This window comes from Salvelinus fontinalis, chromosome 12 (assembly GCF_029448725.1).
Source record: "Salvelinus fontinalis isolate EN_2023a chromosome 12, ASM2944872v1, whole genome shotgun sequence".
Classification (NCBI taxonomy): Eukaryota; Metazoa; Chordata; class Actinopteri; order Salmoniformes; family Salmonidae; genus Salvelinus; species Salvelinus fontinalis.
In genome coordinates, this window is record NC_074676.1 from 2,525,386 (window position 1) to 2,547,918 (window position 22,533).

Here is a 22,533-nt window from a genome sequence, read left to right on the forward strand (position 1 = left end):
AAGGCACTTATCAGACAGACGTTGATAGTCGGGGAATCTACAGTGGGGCAAAAAAGTATTTAGTCAGCCACCAATTGTGCAAGTTCTCCCACTTAAAAAGATGAGAGAGGCCTGTAATTTTCATCATAGGTACACTTCAACTATGACGGAAAAAATGAGGGGAAAAAATCCAGAAAATCACATTGTAGGATTTTTTATGAATTTATTTGCAAATTATGGTGGAAAATAAGTATTTGGTCACCTACAAACAAGCAAGATTTCTGGCTCTCACAGACCTGTAACTTCTTCTTTAAGATGCTCCTCTGTCCTCCACTCGCTACCTGTATTAATGGCACCTGTTTGAACTTGTTATCAGTATAAAAGACACCTGTCCACAACCTCAAACAGTCAAACTCCAAACTCCACTATGGCCAAGACCAAAGAGCTGTCAAAGGATACCAGAAACAAAATTGTAGACCTGTACCAGGCTGGGAAGACTGAATCTGCAATAGGTAAGCAGCTTGGTTTGAAGAAATCAACTGTGGGAGCAATTATTAGGAAATGGAAGACATACAAGACCACTGATAATCTCCCTCGATCTGGGGCAAGATCTCACCCCGTGGGGTCAAAATGATCACAAGTGATGAAAAATGATCGCAAAAATCCCAGAACCACATGGGGGGACCTAGTGAATGACCTGCAGAGAGCTGGGACCAAAGTAACAAAGCCTACCATCAGTAACACACTACGCCGCCAGGGACTCAAATCCTGCAGTGCCAGACGTGTCCCCCTGCTTAAGTCAGTACATGTCCAGGCCCGTCTGAAGTTTGCTAGAGAGCATTTGGATGATCCAGAAGAAGATTGGGAGAATGTCATATCGTCAGATGAAACCAAAATAGAACTTTTTGGTAAAAACTCAACTCGTGTTTGGAGGACAAAGAATGCTGAGTTGCATCCAAAGAACACCATACCTACTGTGAAGCATGGGGGTGGAAACATCATGCTTTGGGGCTGTTTTTCTGCAAAGGGACTAGGACGACTGATCCGTGTAAAGGACAGAATGAATGGGGCCATGTATCGTGAGATTTTGAGTGAAAACCTCCTTCCATCAGCAAGGTCATTGAAGATGAAACGTGGCTGGGTCTTTCAGCATGACAATGATCCCAAACACACCGCCCGGGCAACGAAGGAGTGGCTTCGTAAAAAGCATTTCAAGGTCCTGAAGTGGCCTAGCCAGTCTCCAGATCTCAACCCCATAGAAAATCTTTGGAGGGAGTTGAAAGTCCGTGTTGCCCAGCAACAGCCCCAAAACATCACTGCTCTAGAGGAGATCTGCATGGAGGAATGGGCCAAAATACCAGCAACAGTGTGTGAAAACCTTGTGAAGACTTACAGAAAACGTTTGACCTCTGTCATTGCCAACAAAGGGTATATAACAAAGTATTGAGATAAACTTTTGTTATTGACCAAATACTTATTTTCCACCATAATTTGCAAATAAATTCATAAACAATCCTACAATGTAATTTTCTGGATTTTTTTTTCTCATTTTGTCTGTCATAGTTGAAGTGTACCTATGATGAAAATTACAGGCCTCTCTCATCTTTTTAAGTGGGAGAACTTGCACAATTGGTGGCTGACTAACTACTTTTTTGCCCCACTGTATGTGCTTTCTGTATCTCAAGTGGACTCTCAAACTGGCATTCCAGCACATTTGGGATTTTCCTCTGTAGGAACTGTATCATGCCTTTGTTTTCTACCATCTCAGGAACATCCAAGATTTTAATATTACAGCGACGCCCTCTGTTATCCAAGTTATCAACATGGTCCTGTCATTTTTTAAATTCCTTATGGATTTAATATAGCTGACCTTTCGTTGAGATGGCACCATTCTCCTATGTTGCAACATGGTCCTCTGCTTTTCTAAAGCGGGTGGTCAGCAAATAAATGTTCCTTCTATTTCCTACTGTTAGGTTCTAATTCTCAGAGTAAAAAACTCTACAAATACTATGAAAGCTTAACTTCTTTGGGATACGGGGCGGTATTTTGACGTCCGGATGAAAAGCGTGCCCAAAGTAAACTGCCTGCTACTCAGGCCCAGAAGCTTGGATATGCATATAATTGGTAGATTAAAGTTTCGAAAACTGTTAAAATAATCTCTGTGAGTATAACAGAACTGAAATGGCAGGCGAAACTCCGAGGACAAACCATCCCAAAAATCCTACCACTGATTTCAATGGCTGGCACTTTTATAATAGGGCGAAATCGTGCCGATTGCAGTTCCTAGGGCTTCCACTAGATGTCAACAGTCTTTAGAAAGAGTTCAGGCTGGTTTTTGTAAAAAAAAATCCTGAAATTGTAGTTTTTCTAGGTGGCTCCCATTTTGGCTGTAGCGCGTGTTCTTTGGTATTTTTCTCCGGTCAAGACAATAACTATTCTCCGTCTTAAATTGTATTGTTTATTTGCATATTAGGGTACCTATTGTTTGATCATAGACGTTGATTGACTTGTTTGGATAAGTTTATTGGTAACGTTTGGGATTAATTTTGTATGCATTTTGAAGGAGGGAAACCGAATGGATTATTGACTGAAGCGCGCCAGCTAAACTGAGTGTTTATGGATATAAAGAAGGACATTATCAAACAAAAGGACCATTTGTAATGTAACTGGGACCTTTTGGAGTGCCAACAGAAGAAGATCTTCAAAGGTAAGGCATATATTATATCGCTATTTCTGACTTTCGTGTTGCAACTCCCCGGGTGAAAATGATTTGTTATGCATTTGTGTGCTGGGCGCTGTCCTCAGATAATCGCATGGTTTGCTTTCGCCGTAAAGCCTTTTTGAAATCTGACACGGCGGCTGAATTAACAACAAGTTAAGCTTTATTTTGATGTATTACACTTGTGATTTCATGAAGTTTTAATATTCATAGTAATTTAATTTGAACTTGGCGCTCAGCAATTTCACCGGATGTTGTCGAAAGCGTCCCACTAATCCGCAAGAAATTAAACAAGTTTTTTCTGCCCAGAAGATCAATACAGCTGCATTAGACTAAAGCATTTTCACACAAGCACTGATATTTAACGGTTCCTCATAGGGTGAGTCTCTTCCTACACATCGTTCTTTACTGCTAGGCAGGACACTAGTGATATGGGCCATAAACTTTCATTTCTCCCTTAAGGTGACCTGGACCTGACCTCAACCCCCCTCCATCACCAATCCATGGCTCTCTCCTCTTATCAATGCCTGCCACATGTAATCGCTTACCTGCACTCAACACATTCCAAGCTTAGTTGCACACACTATATACCGTCCTCCTATAACCATTAACTTCTGGTGTAGACCCTCTGAACCTCAGCACTCCATCAGTGACATAAGTATATTTTCATATTCTCAGAACCCCCCTGTTGAACAATAGCTTCCTACTGTTCAACTTACATACACTTGGAAATGACTTATAATTGAACAAACAATGATAACAGAACATTAGCAAAAAATAAATAAAACATGATTATAAATGAACAAACAATGAGAACAAACTCAGAGACTTATGGTCTCTGTTCTATGATCACACCATACACAATCGTGTTTCCATCTCTCATCACACAACAGCTGGAGCTGCTTTTAGTTTCTCCACGTTCTCTTTCTGGTTCCTAAGAGAGTGATAGCATAACACTTGGAAAGCAACAAAAAGACACATAAAACATAACAGTATTAACAATGTGGTAAACTGTGCATAATTATATATGCATGAAAACCAAAGTTTGAGACCATGACAATTCCCACTCTCTTCTTACCTGACTCCATGCCTCCAGGATACTTTACTGCTGGATTCCACAAAAATAAATGCCCTAAAAATACTCCTCATGCTTTCGCCCAGTCTTCACCTTTCCGGCCCCAGGTTTCGAGAGATGTTCCCAAGCCATGTCATTTTCACTTTGTTCCCCATCTCCTCCATTGCCACCTGATAGGCACGTCACCTGATAGGCAAGTACGTATCCCTAATCAACGCTACATCCTCTTGAGGTAACTCAGCACTGTATATGCTTTCACATCAATGCCTTCAAAATGTTGTTTAGAGTACAATTACCCCAACATCTATCCTCTATCATATGATGCATTAACCAATAAAGCAGCTAACCCAACCCAACTATGATGTTTTAAGTAGCTCCCAGACCCAACCCATCGGCATGTCTACAGTGGAATCTAGTCTCTCTCTCTTTAGCTCAGCTTCCTCTTTCATTTCAAACTCACCCATTATGCAGCTGGACCTCACTTCACGTGAGAACTATGCACCCACCAAGGAGAAACATGATGATCTTTACCGCTGCAGCTGCTGTATGGAGTACTGTGTGTGGACCAGACCAACGCTGTCCCAATACCCCCGCCTGGCGTATCTTGATGTACACTCAATCTCCAGAATTCAGCCCGTGCCCTCGGTTATCTCCTGCTCCTCATCTTCTGCTTTCACCTGAGGATATATACACTGCAACACATGGGTCATTTCCTGACAACATAAACTCTCCTCCAATGGCAAGATCACTAATTTGTGACATTTGAATAATAGCCTCCCCTGTACTCTCATCGGTCTCCCAGTTACCAATCCATGTGGCACGAGTCCTCATAAACTGATATCCCAACAACGCTACTAAAGCAACCCCTGCAACTACTAACATGGCCCATGACTATAGCCTCCTTCAATTACGGTCCCTACAGCGACTGCCGTGAGAATAACTACTGCATGTAATCTGTCAAGTGTTCGCCGGCTGTTAGAAATTGGGAAAGAGATTAATGAGTTGGAAGAATATCCAATCTAACAAAACACTGAGTTACAGGTTTCTTGAAAGTTTACCATAGTGTCTGCAATGCTACCACTATCTTTTCTACTCTCACCATGACCTGGGTATGTGTAATGTTCAATTTAACTTAACAGTTAGCTGTCCTCCCTCCTATGAGCTATGTCCTGTAACAATATACATAGTCTCTGGGAATGATACCCCTCTACCACCACGGCCTTAATTAATGAGCCCCCACAGATCTCCACTGCAGTCACGTTCCATCCCACTTAACAGCCCTATGTAAACATTCTGTCTCAAACACCTCGCCTCCTGCTACAGATACATTTGCACATATATCAGTCCATCGAACCCATAACACACTAGTCACTACTCCTAGCGCACTTCTACAGTTATAAACATACTACAACATTCTCAAATCAATTAGTCAATATACATCAGTCCCTCCTCTGGAACAATGATCACTCTTATGTTCCATGAAACCTAAAAACATATTGAATTGATGTTTATGTATCGTTTATTTATTTTTTTTAAATATTTTTTTCAATTTAAAGCTTTCTTAAGTTTTCAATCAACCAACCAAACACATTCCACATTCACAGATGTGACAGACTTAAAAAAAATATATATATAATAATAATAATAATAAAAAATTGTTTTATATATATATATATATATATATATATATATATACATACATATACATATATATATATACATACACACACACATACACACAAATAATAATTATAACAAAATTTAAAATATAGAACTTGCAGCAGCACTATCAAGGTTCTTATTAGCTATTTCCAGCCTTAGCTGAGATGACGAGCAAATAATTTGTTTTTAGATTTTACAGCACCTTACACAACACGCATCTGCTCATCTCCCTGATCCCCCCCATTCACTCTGTCCAATTTGAAATATAGTTGAGTAGTGGAGACCAGAGTCTATCAAACTTGGGCTGTCTCTTGTGGAGGTCATAAGTGAGCTTTTCAAGAGGGAGAAAGTCAACAATCTGGTCAATCCACATTTTAAATGTAGGAGAGGTACTAGAGGCCCACAATAGAAGAATACATTTCTTAGCAAAGTATGTAATGGTCATGAGCAAATTTTCTCTGTCAGGATCAAGAACAAAGTCCTGCTGGGCATTAAGAAGATAGAGACACGGGGTCATATCAAACTGTACATCTAGTATTTTCTGTGCAGCAGTATGTATAGATTGCCAAAATCTGGCAATCTCTCTACAGCTCCAAAATACATGCATATAGGTTCCACTTTCAGAGGTACATCTTCTACAGTTAGGAGAAATGTCTGTTTTCATTTTATGGAGTCTCAAGGGAGTGTAATAAAATTTGTACAAAAATTTGTCATTAGATTCTTTCATTTTTACATTAGTAGAGGAGCAGTATACCCTGTCGCAAACCTCCGCCCATAACTCATCACTGATAGTCAGACCAAGGTCCTTTTCCCAGATTATTTTCAAAGGAGTAAAGGAGGAGCCTCCTTTCTCAGAAAGGAGTCTATAGATATAGGATATTTTGCCTTTAATGGATTGTGCTGTGACAAGAAGGGTTTCAACTTCATTCAACTGAGTTCTAAACCTCCTCTTGGAAGTAAATGAGGAGATGACATGTCTAATTTGAAGATATTTAAAAAAAAAAAAAAAAAATGGGATCTTGGCACATTGAATTCACTGCAGAGCTATTGAAAGGATTTCAGTGTAGTGGTCTTCTGATGAAATAGGTCTGAAAAGGTCCTGATTCCTAGAGTATGCCAAAGATTAAAGTTGGCATCCCTCAGGGCTTTTGGCAAGTCTGGGTTGCCTACTATAGGCGAGTGAGAACATATTTGGGAGGAGATGCCCAGGTATTTCTTACAGTCCCTCCACGCTAGTAGGGTGCTGTAAATCACAAATGTTTTGGCTATGTTGCCCACTTCACTAAAGTTATTAATGAATATAGTTGAGCTTAGTGGCAATGAACCACAGGATTGGGCTTCTATCTGGATCCACGTTGACTCTTGTCTGTTTGTGATCCATGTTAGCATGTTGCGGATTTGGGCAGGCCAGTAGTACAATTGAAGGGAGGGAAGGGCAAGACCACCCTTAGATTCAGGTTTCGATGTATCGTTTATTTAACTTTTGTTTAGCATGTACTATTCTCCATAACCACTGCACCACAATGTTCATTTTAGGTTTAGTAACCCCTTTGCTAATTCCTCGTTACCCCTCCACCCTTTCTTACATTCTAGAAATCTATTTCAGAATAAGACGATATAAAATGTAAATCTATTTCAGAATAAAACCACATAAAATGTCTCATGAGATCAAAAAAAAACAAGGCTTTCTGAGTTTGCAAGGAGTGTTTGGCCAAATAATTAAAATTTGTTACCTCTAGAATCCATTCCCCTGGCATTTCGCCTAGATTCTTCAACCCAAAGTACGTTTTCCTCTGGCAAATTTGCCGTTTTGATCACAGGTTTCAAACCTGCCATCAACGCCGAAGTACAAATTATATCAATGTACTCACGTACCCAGTCTTTTTGTAGCTAAGTACATATTCGAGCCGAATTTGTAGAGTGCTCGTGCGCTTCTTTCAGCGACTCAATGGCTTTATTAAAATCCTCTAGCTCCGCTTGGAGAATCGGGGCCGTCTGTCGCCATTTGAATTAGAGGTTGACCGATTATGATTTTTCATTGCCAATACCGATTATTGGAGGACCAAAAAAAGCAGATACCGATTAATCGTCCGATTTTTTTATATACAGTGGGGAGAACAAGTATTTGAAACACTGAGGATTTTGCAGGTTTTCCTACTTACAAAGCATGTAGAGGTCTGTAATTTTTATCATAGGTACACATCAACTGTGAGAGACGGAATCTAAAACAAAAATCCAGAAAATCACATTGAATGATTTTTAAGTAATTAATTTGCATTTTATTGCATGACATAAGTATTTGATCACCTACCAACCAGTAAGAATTCCGTCTCTCACAGACCTGTTAGTTTTTCTTTAAGAAGCCCTCCTGTTCTCCACTCATTACCTGTATTAACTGCACCTGTTTGAACTCGTTACCTGTATAAAAGACACCTGTCCACACACTCAATAAAACAGACTCCAACCTCTCCACAATGGCCAAGACCAGAGAGCTGTGTAAGGACATCAGGGATAAAATTGTAGACCTGCACAAGGCTGGGATGGGCTACAGGACAATAGGCAAGCAGCTTGGTGAGAAGGCAACAACTGTTGGCGCAATTATTAGAAAATGGAAGAAGTTCAAGATGACGGTCAATCACCCTCGGTCTGAGGCTCCATGCAAGATCTCACCTAGCCCTGCTCAATATGCCTTAGCTAACCCTTTAGTTCCACATCCCACACATGCGGTGACATCACCTGGTTTAAATGATGTTTCTAGAGACAATATCTCTCTCATCATCACTAAATGCCTAGGTTTACCTCCATTGTATTCACATCCTACCATACCTTTGTCTGTACATTATGCCTTGAATCTATTCTATCGCGCCCAGAAACCTGCTCCTTTTACTCTCTGTTCCGAACATACTAGACGACCAGTTCTTATAGCCTTTAGCCGTACCCTTATCCTACTCTTCCTCTGTTCCTCTGGTGATGTAGAGGTTAATTCAGGCCCGGCAGTGCCTAGCTCCACTCCTATTCCCCAGGTGCTCTCATTTGTTGACTTCTGTAACCGTAAAAGCCTTGGTTTCATGCATGTTAACATTAGAAGCCTCCTCCCTAAGTTTGTTTTATTCACCGCTATAGCACACTCCGCCAACCCGGATGTCCTAGCCGTGTCTGAATCCTGGCTTAGGAAGACCACCAAAACCCCTGACATTTCCATCCCTAACTATAACAATCTACTGCAATCTACTGCAGAGATAGCCTGCAGAGTTCTGTCTTACTATCCAGGTCTGTACCCAAACAATTCGAGCTTCTACTCTAAAAATCCACCTTTCCAGAAACAAGTTTCTCACCATTGCCGCTTGCTATAGACCACCCTCTGCCCCCAGCTGTGCCCTGGACACCATATGTGAATTGATTGCCCCCAATCTATCTTCAGAGCTGGTGCTGCTAGGTGACCTAAACTGGGACATGCTTAACACCCCGGCCGTCCTACAATCTAGGCTTGATGGCCTCAATCGCACACAAATTATCAATGAACTGGATGCAGTCTATCACAGTGCCATCCGTTTTGTCACCAAAGCCCCATATATTACCCACCACTGCGATCTGTATGCTCTCGTTGGCTGTCCCACGCTTCACATTCGTCGCCAAACCCACTGGCTCCAGGTCATCTATATGTTTTTGCTAGGTAAAGCCCTGTCTTATCTCAGCTCCCTGGTCACCATAGCAGCACTCACCCGTAGCACGAGCTCCAGCAGGTATAATTCACTGGTCACCCCCAAAGCCAATTCCTCTTTTGGCCGCCTTTCCTTCCAGTTCTCTGCTGCCAATGACTGGAACGAACTGCAAAAATCACTGAAGCTGGAGACTCATATCTCCCTCACTAACTACGCACCAGCTGTCAGAGCAGCTCACAGATCACTGCACCTGTACATTGCCCATCTGTAAATAGCCCATCCAACTACCTTATCCCCATACTGTATTTATGTATTTATCTTGCTCCTTTGCACCACAGTATCTCTACTTGCACATTCATCTTTTGCACGTCTATCACTCCAGTGTTTAATTGCTATATTGTAATTACTTCGCCACCATGGCCTATTTATTGCCTTACCTCCCTTATCTTACCTCATTTGCACACACTGTATATAGACTTTTTGCTACTGTATTATTGACTGTATGTTTGTTTATTCCATGTGTAACTCTGTGTTGTTGTATGTGTCGAACTGCTTTGCTTTATCTTGGCCAGGTCGCAGTTGTAAACGAGAACTTGTTCTCAACTAGCCTACCTGGTTAAATAAAGGTGAAATAAAATAAAAAAATAAAAACGGAAATTATAATTTCGAAAACAAAACGTTTATTCTTTCAGTGAAATGCAGAACCGTTCCGTATTTTATAGAATGGGTGGCAACCCTAAGTCTAAATTTTGCTGTTACATTGCACAACCTTCAATGTTATGTCATAATTATGTAAAATTCTGGCAAATTAATTACGGTCTTTGTTAGGAAGAAATGGTCTTAACACCGTTCGCAACGAGCCAGGTGGCCCAAACTGCTGCATATACCCTGACTCTGCTTGCACTGAACGCAAGAGAAGTGACACAATTTCCTGCTAACATGAATTTCTTTTAACTACATATGCAGGTTTAAAAAGAATATACTTGTGTATTGATTTTAAGAAAGGCATTGATGTTTATGGTTAGGTACATTTGTGCTTTTGTTAAATAATCACCCGTTTGGCGAAGTTGAAGTAGGCTGTGATTCGATGATAAATTAACAGGCACCGCATTGATTATATGCAACACAGAACAAGCTAGATAACCTAGTAATATCATCAACCATGTGTAGTTAACTAGTGATTATGTGAAGATTGATTGTTTTTTATAAGATACGTTTAATACTATCCAGCAACTTACCTTGGCTCCACAAGGTCATTTTGATGCTGCGCTCGGGTAACAGGTGGTCAGCCTGCCACGCAGTCTCCTCGCGGATTGGAATGTAATCGGCCATAATCGGTGTCCAAAAAGGCTGATTACAAATTTTTATGAAAACTTGAAATCGGCCCTAATTAATCAGCCATGCCGATTATTCAGTCGACCTTTAATATAGTTATTCCCAAACCTCTCCCAACTGTGTCTAGGGTGTTTTAGATTTCTTCACTCCCGTCTATAATAGACACCTTCTATTAACCATTTTCCAGCGTAGCGCTGCCCACTTCCCCGGATAATAATTCATTGGTCACGGCACTTAATACCTTGTATTAGAACCTATACTCTAGCGTCTGCAAATGTATTACTGGTTTATTCCAGTATTGCGCCTCAAATATCATTGTTGTTGATAACCCACATTACCAAAATTATTCACACTTTATCTTCCTAAAACTCACTAGCTTCTAGAACTCTTACAAAAACTCACTGCAGCTGGGACTTCTGTCCCTTTTCTAGATCTCGCAGGGGAATACCCCCACTAGGGACCTATCCTTATTTGGAAACTACCCTACACTGTATTGTCACTCCTGGATCTCGCAGAGGAAAACCTCCACTCGGGACCTATCCTTGAAGGAACCAACCCTACACCTGTTTTTTACCTGGATCTCGCAGAGGAAAACCTCCACTCGGGACCTATCCTTATGGAACCTACCCTGCACGGTATGGCAACTGCTCCGGCCACAACCGTAAGGCTCTCCAGAGGGTAGTGCGGGCTGCACAACGCATCATTGGGGGCAAACTACCTGCCCTCCAGGACACCTACAGTGGGGCAAAAAAGTATTTAGTCAGCCACCAATTGTGCAAGTTCTCCCACTTAAAAAGATGAGAGAGGCATGTAATTTTCATCATAGGTACACTTCAACTATGACAGACAAAATGAGAAAAAAAAATCCAGAAAATCACATTGTAGGATTTTTAATGAATTTATTTGCAAATTATGGTGGAAAATAAGTATTTGGTCATTAACAAAAGTTTATCTCAATACTTTGTTATATACCCTTTGTTGGCAATGACAGAGGTCAAACGTTTTCTGTAAGTCTTCACAAGGTTTTCACACACTGTTGCTGGTATTTTGGCCCATTCCTCCATGCAGATCTCCTCTAGAGCAGTGATGTTTTGGGGCTGTTGCTGGGCAACACAGACTTTCAACTCCCTCCAAAGATTTTCTATGGGGTTGAGATCTGGAGACTGGCTAGGCCACTCCAGGACCTTGAAATGCTTCTTACGAAGCCACTCCGTCGTTGCCCGGGCGGTGTGTTTGGGATCATTGTCATGCTGAAAGACCCAGCCACGTTTCATCTTCAATGCCCTTGCTGATGGAAGGAGGTTTTCACTCAAAATCTCACGATACATGGCCCCATTCATTCTTTCCTTTACACGGATCAGTCGTCCTGGTCCCTTTGCAGAAAAACAGCCCCAAAGCATGATGTTTCCACCCCCATGCTTCACAGTAGGTATGGTGTTCTTTGGATGCAACTCAGCATTCTTTGTCCTCCAAACACGACGAGTTGAGTTTTTACCAAAAAGTTATATTTTGGTTTCAACTGACCATATGACATTCTCCCAATCTTCTTCTGGATCATCCAAATGCTCTCTAGCAAACTTCAGACGGGCCTGGACATGTACTGGCTTAAGCAGGGGGACACATCTGGCACCGCAGGATTTGAGTCCCTGGCGGCGTAGTGTGTTACTGATGGTAGGCTTTGTTACTTTGGTCCCAGCTCTCTGCAGGTCATTCACTAGGTCCCCCCGTGTGGTTCTGGGATTTTTGCTCACCGTTCTTGTGATCATTTTGACCCCACGGGGTGAGCTCTTGCGTGGAGCCCCAGATCGAGGGAGATTATCAGTGGTCTTGTATGTCTTCCATTTCCTAATAATTGCTCCCACAGTTGATTTCTTCAAACCAAGCTGCTTACCTATCCAGCCTCGCTTCCGTGCTGCCTCCTCATACCACCGCCTCTCGGCTTTAGCTGCCTCCAGCTCTTCACGAGGGCGGCGATATTCTCCAGGTTGTGCCCAGGGTCCTCCGCTGTCCAGAATTTCCTCCCAATTCCATGAGTCCTGCGATCGCTGCTGCTGCTTTTTCCCACGCTGCTTGGTCCTAGGTTGGTGGGTGATACTGTCATGTCTATGTGTAAGTTGCCAGTGTCTGCACTTATTGTTTGTATAGCTTCACGGTCGTCTGTTTGTTGTTTTGATTAGTGTGTATAGTGTTCGTTTCGTTTTCGTCTTCTAATAAAAAGAAGAATGTATTGTTATCACGCTGCGCCTTGGTCCTCCTCTCGTTCACAATACGACGATCGTGACATGACCAAATACTTATTTTCCACCTAATTTGCAAATAAATTCATTAAAAATCCTACAATGTGATTTTCTGGATTTTTTTTTCTCATTTTGTCTGTCTGTTTGATTTGTTCGATAAAGTCCACCATTTATGTACAAATACCTCCTTTTTGTTCGCGCTTTTAGTACACAATCCAAACTCATGACGCGCGGGCAGGTCCAGGCGAAAGTTCAGATGAGAAGTCATATTACAGTTCGTAGAAACATGTCAAACTAAGTATAGAATCAATCTTTAGGATTTTTTTATCATAAATCTTTAATAATGTTCCAACCGGAGAATTCCTTTGTCTGTAGAATTGCAATGGAACGCAAGCTAGCTCTCACGTAAACGCGCGTGGTCAGCTCATGCCGTTCTGGCAGACCTCCCATTCCCCCATCCTTCACAGTAGAAGCATCAAACAAGGTTCTAAAGACTGTTGACATCTAGTGGAAGCCTTAGGAAGTGCAATATGACCTCATTTCCACTGTATCTTGGATAGGCAAAGAGTTGAAAAACTACAAACCTCAGATTTTCCACTTCCTGGTTGGATTTCTTCTCAGGTTTTTGCCTGCCATATGCGTTCTGTTATACTCACAGACATCATTCAAACAGTTTTAGAAACTTCAGAGTGTTTTCTATCCAAATCTAAATTCTAGCTTTTAGGACTGAGTAGCAGGCAGTTTACTCTGGGCACCTTTTTATCCAAGCTACTCAATACTGCCCCCCTGTCCCAAAGAAGTTAAGCTGACCTGACCTCAACCCCCCTCCATCACCAATCCATGGCTCTCTCCCCTTATCAATGCATGCCAGAAGTAGTCTTCAACACATTCCAAGCTTAGTTGCACACACTATATACCTTCCTCTTATAACCCTTAACTTCTGGTGTAGACCCTCTAAACCTCAGCACTCCATCAGTGACATAAGTATATTTTCATATTCTCAGAACCCAACACTACATTGTGGTCTTGATTTCTGATGTGACTTGTTCCATGTTTTGGGTGGACAAACAAATTGCTCTGATTTCGGAGGCAAGAAAGGTCAGAGTGGGCTCGCAAGTTGCAGTGTCTGGCATATCTGGCCTGTAGGCAGCCTCAATTTCCTTGCTAAGCTTGGACAGTTGTGTCTGCGGTGAATCCTTTGCACGCTGTGATTTGCGGCTATCCAGTTTAGAACTGTTAATTTTGGTTGTAACAAAAATCTGCCTTTCACTTGTATAACTATGCCCCAAAATGGGTAAATAGCATTGCCAAAATCAATTCAGTTCCACGGAGCTCCTCAACTACACAGCCATCCTCGTCAAAAGCACACATGACCTCCTGCTTGTAAGAGTTAGGAACACCAGCAAAGCCAAAAGTGATTATATAGTATGCCTCCATCTACAGTGATATCTCAGAGCACCACATTGGAATTACCTTTCCCTGGTCGGTCTCTTTTACACATATTTGTGAAGACCCCTAAGCTCCAATATGACACCTGATGAATGATTGGCTAACCTCTGACCCCTATCCTCCCGACTCAGGTCCGGGCGAAGCCCAACAGCGTGACCATCGCCCCAGCGCCCCTTCGGCCCATGATGACGGCGCTCCAGCTGCTCCAGCGGGGCCCGGTGATGCTGACCAACAAGCTGAGCCCCTCCTCGCTGCCCTCCAGCGCCGGGCTCATCCACCAGGTGCGCATCATCAATGGCCAGCCCTGCGCCGCCAAGAGCGGCCAGCCCACAGGCATGTTGACGGGCATTGTCATCACGGCCCCGGCATCGGTGCAAACACTGCAAATCAGCGGCCTCGCCTCCGACACCAAGGTCAGCACCGCGGTTTGGGTGGGAAGTTATAATCGTCCATTTTCAGGGAAATTAATTAATTTTGTGAGGTCTGCAGGACAGTTTGGATGGGAAAGTGACTTGTTCCCTTTTCATAATTGAAGTAATTCCACATGTATAACTGTTACTTTCATCGTTCATGTTTTAAGAGCATTGTTTTCCTCCCTCTGTTTCCAGACTGTTAAAGCACGGGGGGGATTTGGGCAGAAGATGTTGGTGAGCAGGACCCCTCTGTCTCCAGCACCCAGACTAAAGAGAGAGGACAATCCTCAGGTACACTGGAGATGGAGCTTATGCTTCATTCTGAACTTGGGGTCAAACCTGCATAACAAATACATACCATACTTTTTTGAATGTCAGCCTACTGATAGAACCTTAAAGTTCTTCACAGATGACTCTGTAAACGGAGGCAGGCTTTGCCAAAGATGTAGTGTAAACATAAAGTAATTTATAGATACAGTATACTCTACATGACAAAGTAGAGTGGCAAGAAAAAGTATGTGAACCCTTTGGAAATACCTGTCTTTCTGCATAAATTGGTCATACAATTTGATCTGATCTTCATCTAAGTCACAACAATATACAAACACAGTTTGCTTAAACTAATAACACACAAACAATTATACGTTTTCATGTCTTTATTGAACACACTGCGTAAACATTCACAGTGCAGGGTGGGGAAAAGTATGTGAATCCTTGGATTTAATAACTGGTTGACCCTCCATTGGCAGCAAAACCTCAACCAAACGTTTTCTGTAGTTGCGGATCAGACCTGCACAACAGTCAGGAGGACCATTCCTCTTTACAAAACTGTTTCAGTTCAGCAATATTCTTGGGATATTTGGTGTGAACCGCTCTCGAGGTCATGCTACAGTATTTTAAATTGGGTTGAGGTCGGGACTCTGACTGGGCCACTCCATAAGGGGTATTTTCTTCTTTTGAAGCCATTCTGTTGTTGATTCACTTCTGTGTTTTGGGTCGTTGTCCTGTTGCATCACCAGATACACCATTCTGTTGAGCTTCAATTGGCGAACAGGTAGCCTAACATTCTCCTGCTAAATGTCTTGATAAACTTTGGAATTTATTTATCCGTCAATGATAGCAAGCTGTCCAAGCCCTGAGGCAGCAAAGCAGCCCCAAACCTCAATGCTCCCTCCACCATACTTTACAGTTGGGATGAGGTTTTGATGTAGGTGTGCTGTGCATTTTTTTCTCCACACATAGTGTTGTGTGTTCCTTCCAAACAACTCAACTGTAGTTTAATCTGTCCACAGAATATTTTGCCAGTAGTGCTGTGGAACATCCAGGTGTACTTTTGCAAACTTCAGACATGTAGCTATGTTTTGTTGGACAGCAGTGGCTTCTTCCGTGGTGTCCTCCCATGAACACCATTCTTGTTTAGTGTTTTACGTATCATAGACTCGTCAACAGAGATGTTAGCATGTTCCAGAGATTTCTGTTAGTCTTTAGCTGACACTAGGATTCTTCTTAACCTCATTGAGCATTCTGCGCTGTGCTCTTGCAGTCATCTTTGCAGGATGGCCACTCCTAGGGAGAGTAGCAACAGTGCTGAACTTTCTCCATTCATAGACAATTTGTCTTACCGTGGACTGATGAACATCAAGGCTTTTAGAGATACTTTTGGAACCCTTTCCAGCTTTATGCAAGTCAACAATTCTTAGTCTTAGGCCTTCTGAGATCTCTTTTGTTCAAGGCATGGTTCACATCAAGCAATGCTTCTTGTGAATATCAAACTCAAATTTTGTGAGTGTTTTTTATAGGGCAAGGCAGCTCCAACCAACATCTCCAATCTCGTCTCATTGATTGGAATCCAGGTTAGCTGACTCCAAGTCATTAGCCGAGGGGTTACATTTTCCAAACTACGTATATTTTCCAACCTACACTGTGAATGTTTAAATGATGTATTGAAAATAGACAAGGAAAATACAAGAATGTGTCTGTTATTAGTTTAACCACACTATGTTTGTCTATTGTTGTGACTTAGATGAAGATCAGACCAAATTTCATGACCAATTTATGCAGAAATCCAGGTAATTCCAAAGGGTTCACATACTTTATCTTGCCACTGTTATAAATATCTGCTCATCGAACATCTCATTCCAAAATCATGGGCATTAATATGGAGTTGGTCCCCCCTTTGATGCTATAACAGCCTCTACTCTTCTGGGAAGGCTTTCCACTAGATGTTGGAACATTGCTGCGGGGACTTGCTTCCATTCAGCCAAATTCAAATTCAAATGTATTTATTTATATAGCCCTTCTTACATCAGCTGATATATCAAAGTGCTGTACAGAAACCCAGCCTAAAACCCCAAACAGCAAGCAATGCAGGCGTAGAAGCACGGTGGCTAGAAAAAACTCCCTAGAAAGGCCAAAACCTAGGAAGAAACCTAGAGAGGAACCAGGCTGTGAGGGGTGGCCAGTCCTCTTCTGGCTGTGCCGGGTGGAGATTATAACAGAACATGGCCAAGATGTTCAAATGTTCATAAATGACCAGCATGGTCAAATAATAGTAATCACAGTGAACAGGTCAGGGTTCCATAGCCGCAGGCAAAACAGTTGAAACTGGAGCAGCAGCACGGCCAGGTGGACTGGGGACAACAAGGAGTCATCATGTCAGGTAGTCCTGAGGCATGGTCCTAGGGCTCAGGTCCTCCGAGAGAGAGAGAGAAAGAAAGAAAGAAAGAAAGAAAGAAAGAAAGAAAGAAAGAAAGAGAGAATTAGAGAGAGCATACTTAAATTCACAGAGGACACCGGATAAGACAGGAGAAATACTCCAGATATAACAGACTGACCCTAGCCCCCCGACACATAAACTACTGCAGCATAAATACTGGAGGCTGAGACAGGAGGGGTCAGGAGACACTGTGGCCCCGCCACAAGAGCATTAGTGAGGTTGGGTACTGATGTTAGGTGATCAGTAGCTTTCTCCTGGCATCCACCAAAGCCAGATTCGTCTGTCGGACTGCCAGATGGTGAAGCGTGATTCGTCACTCCAGAGAACGCGTTTCTACTGCTCTAGAGTCCAATGGCGGTGAGCTTTACACCACTCCAGCCGACGCTTGGCATTGTGCATGGTGATCTTAGGCTTGTGTGTGGCTGCTCAGCCATGGAAACCCATTTCATGAAGCTCCTAATGAACAGTTATTGTGCTGACGTTGCTTCCAGTGGCAGATTGGAACTCGGTAGTGGGTGTTGCAACCAAGGACAGACTATATTTTTACGCGCTCCAGCACTTGCCGGTCCAGTTCTGTGAGTTTGTGTGGCCTACCATTTCGTCGCTAAGCCGTTGTTGCTCCTAGACGTTTCCACTTCACAATAACAGCACTTACAGTTGACCGGGGCAACTCTAGCAGGGCAGAAATTTGTCGAACTAGAGAGGTGGCATCCTATGACGGTTCCACGTTGAAAGTCACTGAGCTCTTCAGTAAGGCAATTCTATGAAGATTGCATGGCTGTGTGCTCGATTTTTTTATTACCTTGTCAGCAAGGGTGTGGCTGAAATAGCCGAATCCACTAATTTGAAGGGATGTCCACATACTTTTTTATATATAGTGTATATGTTCATGTTAGGAATTCTCCTCACAGAGGGCACCATTTATGGAGGAGGTTGTCCTAATACTCTTTTATTGTTTCCCCCCAGAAGCTTGCCTTCATGGTGTCCCTCGGACTTGTTACCCATGACCATTTGGAAGGTAAGCACTGCCAGTTTCGCCTGAAGTAAATTCCAGTTCCTACATTCACCCACATTCCCTAGGAGCGTATACTGCAATGCCTGTATTAATATACCACTCTGTGGTTATAGAAATTCAGAGGAGGAGGCAGGAGCGTAAGCGAAGAACAACGGCCAATCCGGTGTACAGTGGAGCTGTGTTTGAGCCTGAGGTATGGACTTACACTGCTGTTCTTCTACTTATCAAATATTTTTGATAGTGTAACCACACATTATTACAACAGCCCGATACACAATGTGTTTCTTATTCAATTGGATGCCAGTGCACATGCTTTTTAAAATGCGAGCATAATACCCACTGTTTTCAATGTGCATATCTGAATGAATGAAGGTAGGATCTGGCCCTGTGTAGCGTATGAATAGCAAACAGGTTTTCTTTTTGAGTGAGTGACATGACAGACTTGCAGTCAAATCACAGCTGTATTTCTTCTCCCGCATGCGTGTTCCCATCCACGCTGTGCAGAGGAAGAAGAGTGCAGTGACCTACCTCAACACTCCGCTCCACCAGGGCACCAGGAAGAGAGGTCAGTATCCACTCAACAACTGCACATACACCTTCTCCAATGCCCAGGACATATACAGGTCACTGCCAAAATAATGGAATCGCCAACATAACGTGTCTCAATAGGGCCGCCAGAACAGCTTCAAAGCAACTTGGTGTAGATTCTACAAGTGTCTGGAGCTCTATTGGAGGGATGCAACATCATTCTCCCACAGTTCTTCCATAGTTTGTTGTTTTGTTGCTGGCGGTGGAAAACGCTGTCTCAGGTGCCGCTCCAGAATCTCCTATACGTGTTCAATTGGGTTCAATCAGTACCACTGTTCCTCATGAAACACAGCAAGTTGAGCAGTCTTCATCACCGAAGCCCCTGCCAAACGTGCCCCAACAATCACCCCTCGTTCAATGTCACTGAAATCTCTTCTTCTAGCCATGGTAGCCAAAGTAATGGGCAAGTGGGCCTGCCCAGCATTTTTATACATGACCCTAAGCATGGTGGGATGTTAATTGCTTAATTAACTCAGGAACCACACCTGTGTGGAAGCATTTGCTTACTTTGTATCCCTCATTTACGCAAGTGTTTCCTTTATTTTGGCAGTTCCCTGTACATGTTAATATAGATTCCTGAGCTGGCCTATATTTGATGCTTGTATGTTCTAATCTATTCAATGTATATGGTACGAAATGCTGTGAGTCTCTCTCTCTCACACACACACACACACACACCTTTTCTGCTGATACCTCTTTGCTTGCTGGCCGAATCCTGCACAGGGACACTTAAGCATGAAACACACTCACTGTCGATAGACTGCCAATAGGTACGTATCACAGTGAGAGGCCATTCCTTCTCTTGCTAGAACAAAACTGGTACGAGCTGCGTGCCAACCTGGTATCGACGAACGTGCCGTTTCTACTTGTAGAATTGCAATTCTCGGCAGTGGCCAACAACTTGACTTTGAGCTAATCATTCTAAAATGTATTAAATAAGAAATATGTCTTCAGCGATCTGCGCACAATACCCCATAATGACAAAGCGAAAACAGGTTTTTAGAAATGTTTCAAAAATAAAAAATCATAAATACCTTTACATAAGTATTCAGACCCTTTGCTATGAGACTCGAAATTGAGTTCAGGTGCATCCTGTTTCCATTGATCTATAGTAAATTCTGTTGATTGGACATGATTAGACACCTTTCTAAATAAGGTCCCACAGTTGACAGTGCATGTCAGAGCAAAAACCAAGCAATGAGGTCATCCATAGAAATTGCCCGTAGACCTCTGAGACAGGATTGTGTCGATGCACAGATCTGGGGAAGGGTACCAATACATTTCTGTAGCATTGAATGTCCCCAAGAACACAGTGGCCTCCATCATTCTTAAATGGAAGAAGTTTGGAACCACCAAGACTCTTCCTAGAGCTGGCTGCCTGGCCAAACTGAGCAATTGGGGGAGAAGGGCCTTGGTCAGGGAGGCCTTTATGGTAGAGTGGCCAGACGGAAGCCCCTCCTCGGGAAAAGACACATGACAGCCCTCTTGGAGTTGCTGAAAGGCACTTAATTGACTCTCTCATCTGATGAAACCAAGATTAAACTCTTTGGCCTGGAATGCCAAGCGTCACATCTGGAGGAAACCTGGCACCATCCCTACGGTGAAGCATGGTGGTGGCAGCATCATGCTGTGGGCATGTTTTTCAGCTGCAGGGACTGGGAGACTAGTAAGGATTGAGGGAAAGATGAACAGAGAAAAGTACAGAGATCCTTGATGAAAACTTGCTCCAGAGCACTCAGGACCTCAGACTGGGGTGAAGGTTCACCTTTCAACAGGACAACGAGCCTAAGCACACAGCTAAGACAACTCAGGAGTGGCTTCGGGACAAGTCTCTTAATGTCCTGGAGTGTCCCAGCCAGAGCCCGGACTTGAACCCGATCGAACATCTCTGGAGAGACCTGAAAATAACTGTGCAGAGACTCTCCCCATCCAACCTGACAGACCTTGAGACGATCTGCAGAGAAGAATTGGAGATACTCCCCAAATACAGGTGTGTCAAGCTTGTAGCGTCATACCCAAGAAGACTTGAGGCTGTAATCGCTGCCAAAGGTGCTTCAGCAAAGTACTGAGTAAAGGGTCTGAATACTGATGATATACAGTATGATATTTCCTTCTTTTTTTAATCATTTGCGGGGAAAAAATTAAACCTGTTTTTGCTTCGTCATTATGGGATATTGTGTGAAGATTGAGGGGGAAAAAACTATTTAATACATTTTAGAATAAGGCTGTAACTTAAAAAAAATGTGGTGAAATTCAAGGGGTCTGAATACTTTCCGAATGCACTGTATTTTATCACAATGGATTAGTTTACATGAAACGGCTGCCGAGTTAGTGCAGTGCCCTTAGCTAGTTGTGTGTGTCTCCCTGTGTGTGTCTCCCTGCACTTACTGAGAGACTTCTATTCTGACCTCGAAGACTTGATTAAAAAGACCGCTTTTTCTTTATCCCGAGTGGGGCTCCTGAGGTTACACACACACACACCACTGACCAAAAAGTTATTTTGTTGGCATTTACGTATGTCCCCATTACCAGGAAAACATAATCAAAACCTATTTCTTTCATTTACTTGCTGTGCTGTTTCGTTGTTCATTTGTTCAGTCGTTTCATTCTCAAGCAGGATTTCTAGGGAACGCTGTTTGGGTCTTTGCGTGTCAAAAAAGATACATGTCAAATAAGCTTGTTGACCAATCAGGACCTGAATATGACTGCATGTCACAATAATTTACGAGTTCATACATTTTTTTACGTAGTTAGTACATATTGATTACACTATCACTTGTATTTCATATGTCACAATGATTCATCAATACGTATGCTACGATGCTGGTAAAGTTGTCTCGCGCACCTCCAGTGCTGGTCATTAAAAAAAAGCTAGCTAGCTCATGGATGCAAACAATGTTCTTCCTGAAAAACATAGCAAAACGACATAATCTATTTCAGTAGCTATAGTTAGCTAACAAACTTTATAGCTAGGTGTCAACATCTAAAACGACCTTAATTTATAAGTCAGTTCTTATTTGATTATTAATGGTGGTCGGACCCATCTTTGTGAAGCTAGCCACAATAAGGATTAGCCACAATAGGGGAATTTGCGGTTAGCCTTCAAAATAAAAGTATGTAATTGACAGTCCCACTTGTGCAAAAGCCAGAGAAAATGCAGAGCGCCAAATTCAAATAAATTACTATAAAAATCTAACTTTCATTAAATCACACATGAAAGATACCAAATTAAAGCTACACTTGTTGTGAATCCAGCCAACATGTCAGAATTCAAATAGGCTTTTCGGCGAAAGCAAACGATGCTATTATCTGAGGATAGCAACAGAGTAAACAAAGAGAGAGAGGCATATTTCAACCCTGCAGGCACGACACAAAACGCAGAAATAAAAATATAATTCATGCCTTACCTTTGACGAGCTTCTGTTGTTGGCACTCCAATATGTCCCAAAAAACATCACAAATGGTCCTTTTGTTCGATTAATATATCGACATTAATATATGTCGATATATATCCAAAATGTCCATTTATTTGGCGCGTTTGATCCAGAAAAACACCGGTTCCAACTTGTGCAACGTTACTACAAAATATCTCAAAAGTTACCTGTAAACTTTGCCAAAACATTTCAAACTACTTTTGTAATACAACTTTAGGTATTTTTTAACGTAAATAATCGATAAAATTG

At 42.4% G+C, this 22,533-nt stretch overlaps 1 protein-coding gene across 5 annotated transcripts in view; it reads left to right on the forward strand.

Annotated features, from left to right (window-relative positions):
• Window positions 1–22,533, forward strand: part of LOC129866618 (PHD finger protein 21A-like) — a 115,151-nt gene that overhangs the window by 69,268 nt on the left and 23,350 nt on the right. For all 5 annotated transcript variants that reach the window (XM_055939378.1, XM_055939379.1, XM_055939374.1 and 2 more), the window contains 5 exons: window positions 14,250–14,531; window positions 14,727–14,822; window positions 18,214–18,265; window positions 18,376–18,455; window positions 18,767–18,827. In XM_055939378.1, the coding sequence (XP_055795353.1) occupies window positions 14,250–14,531; window positions 14,727–14,822; window positions 18,214–18,265; window positions 18,376–18,455; window positions 18,767–18,827 (571 nt within the window). The remainder of the gene's footprint in view (window positions 1–14,249; window positions 14,532–14,726; window positions 14,823–18,213; window positions 18,266–18,375; window positions 18,456–18,766; window positions 18,828–22,533) is intronic.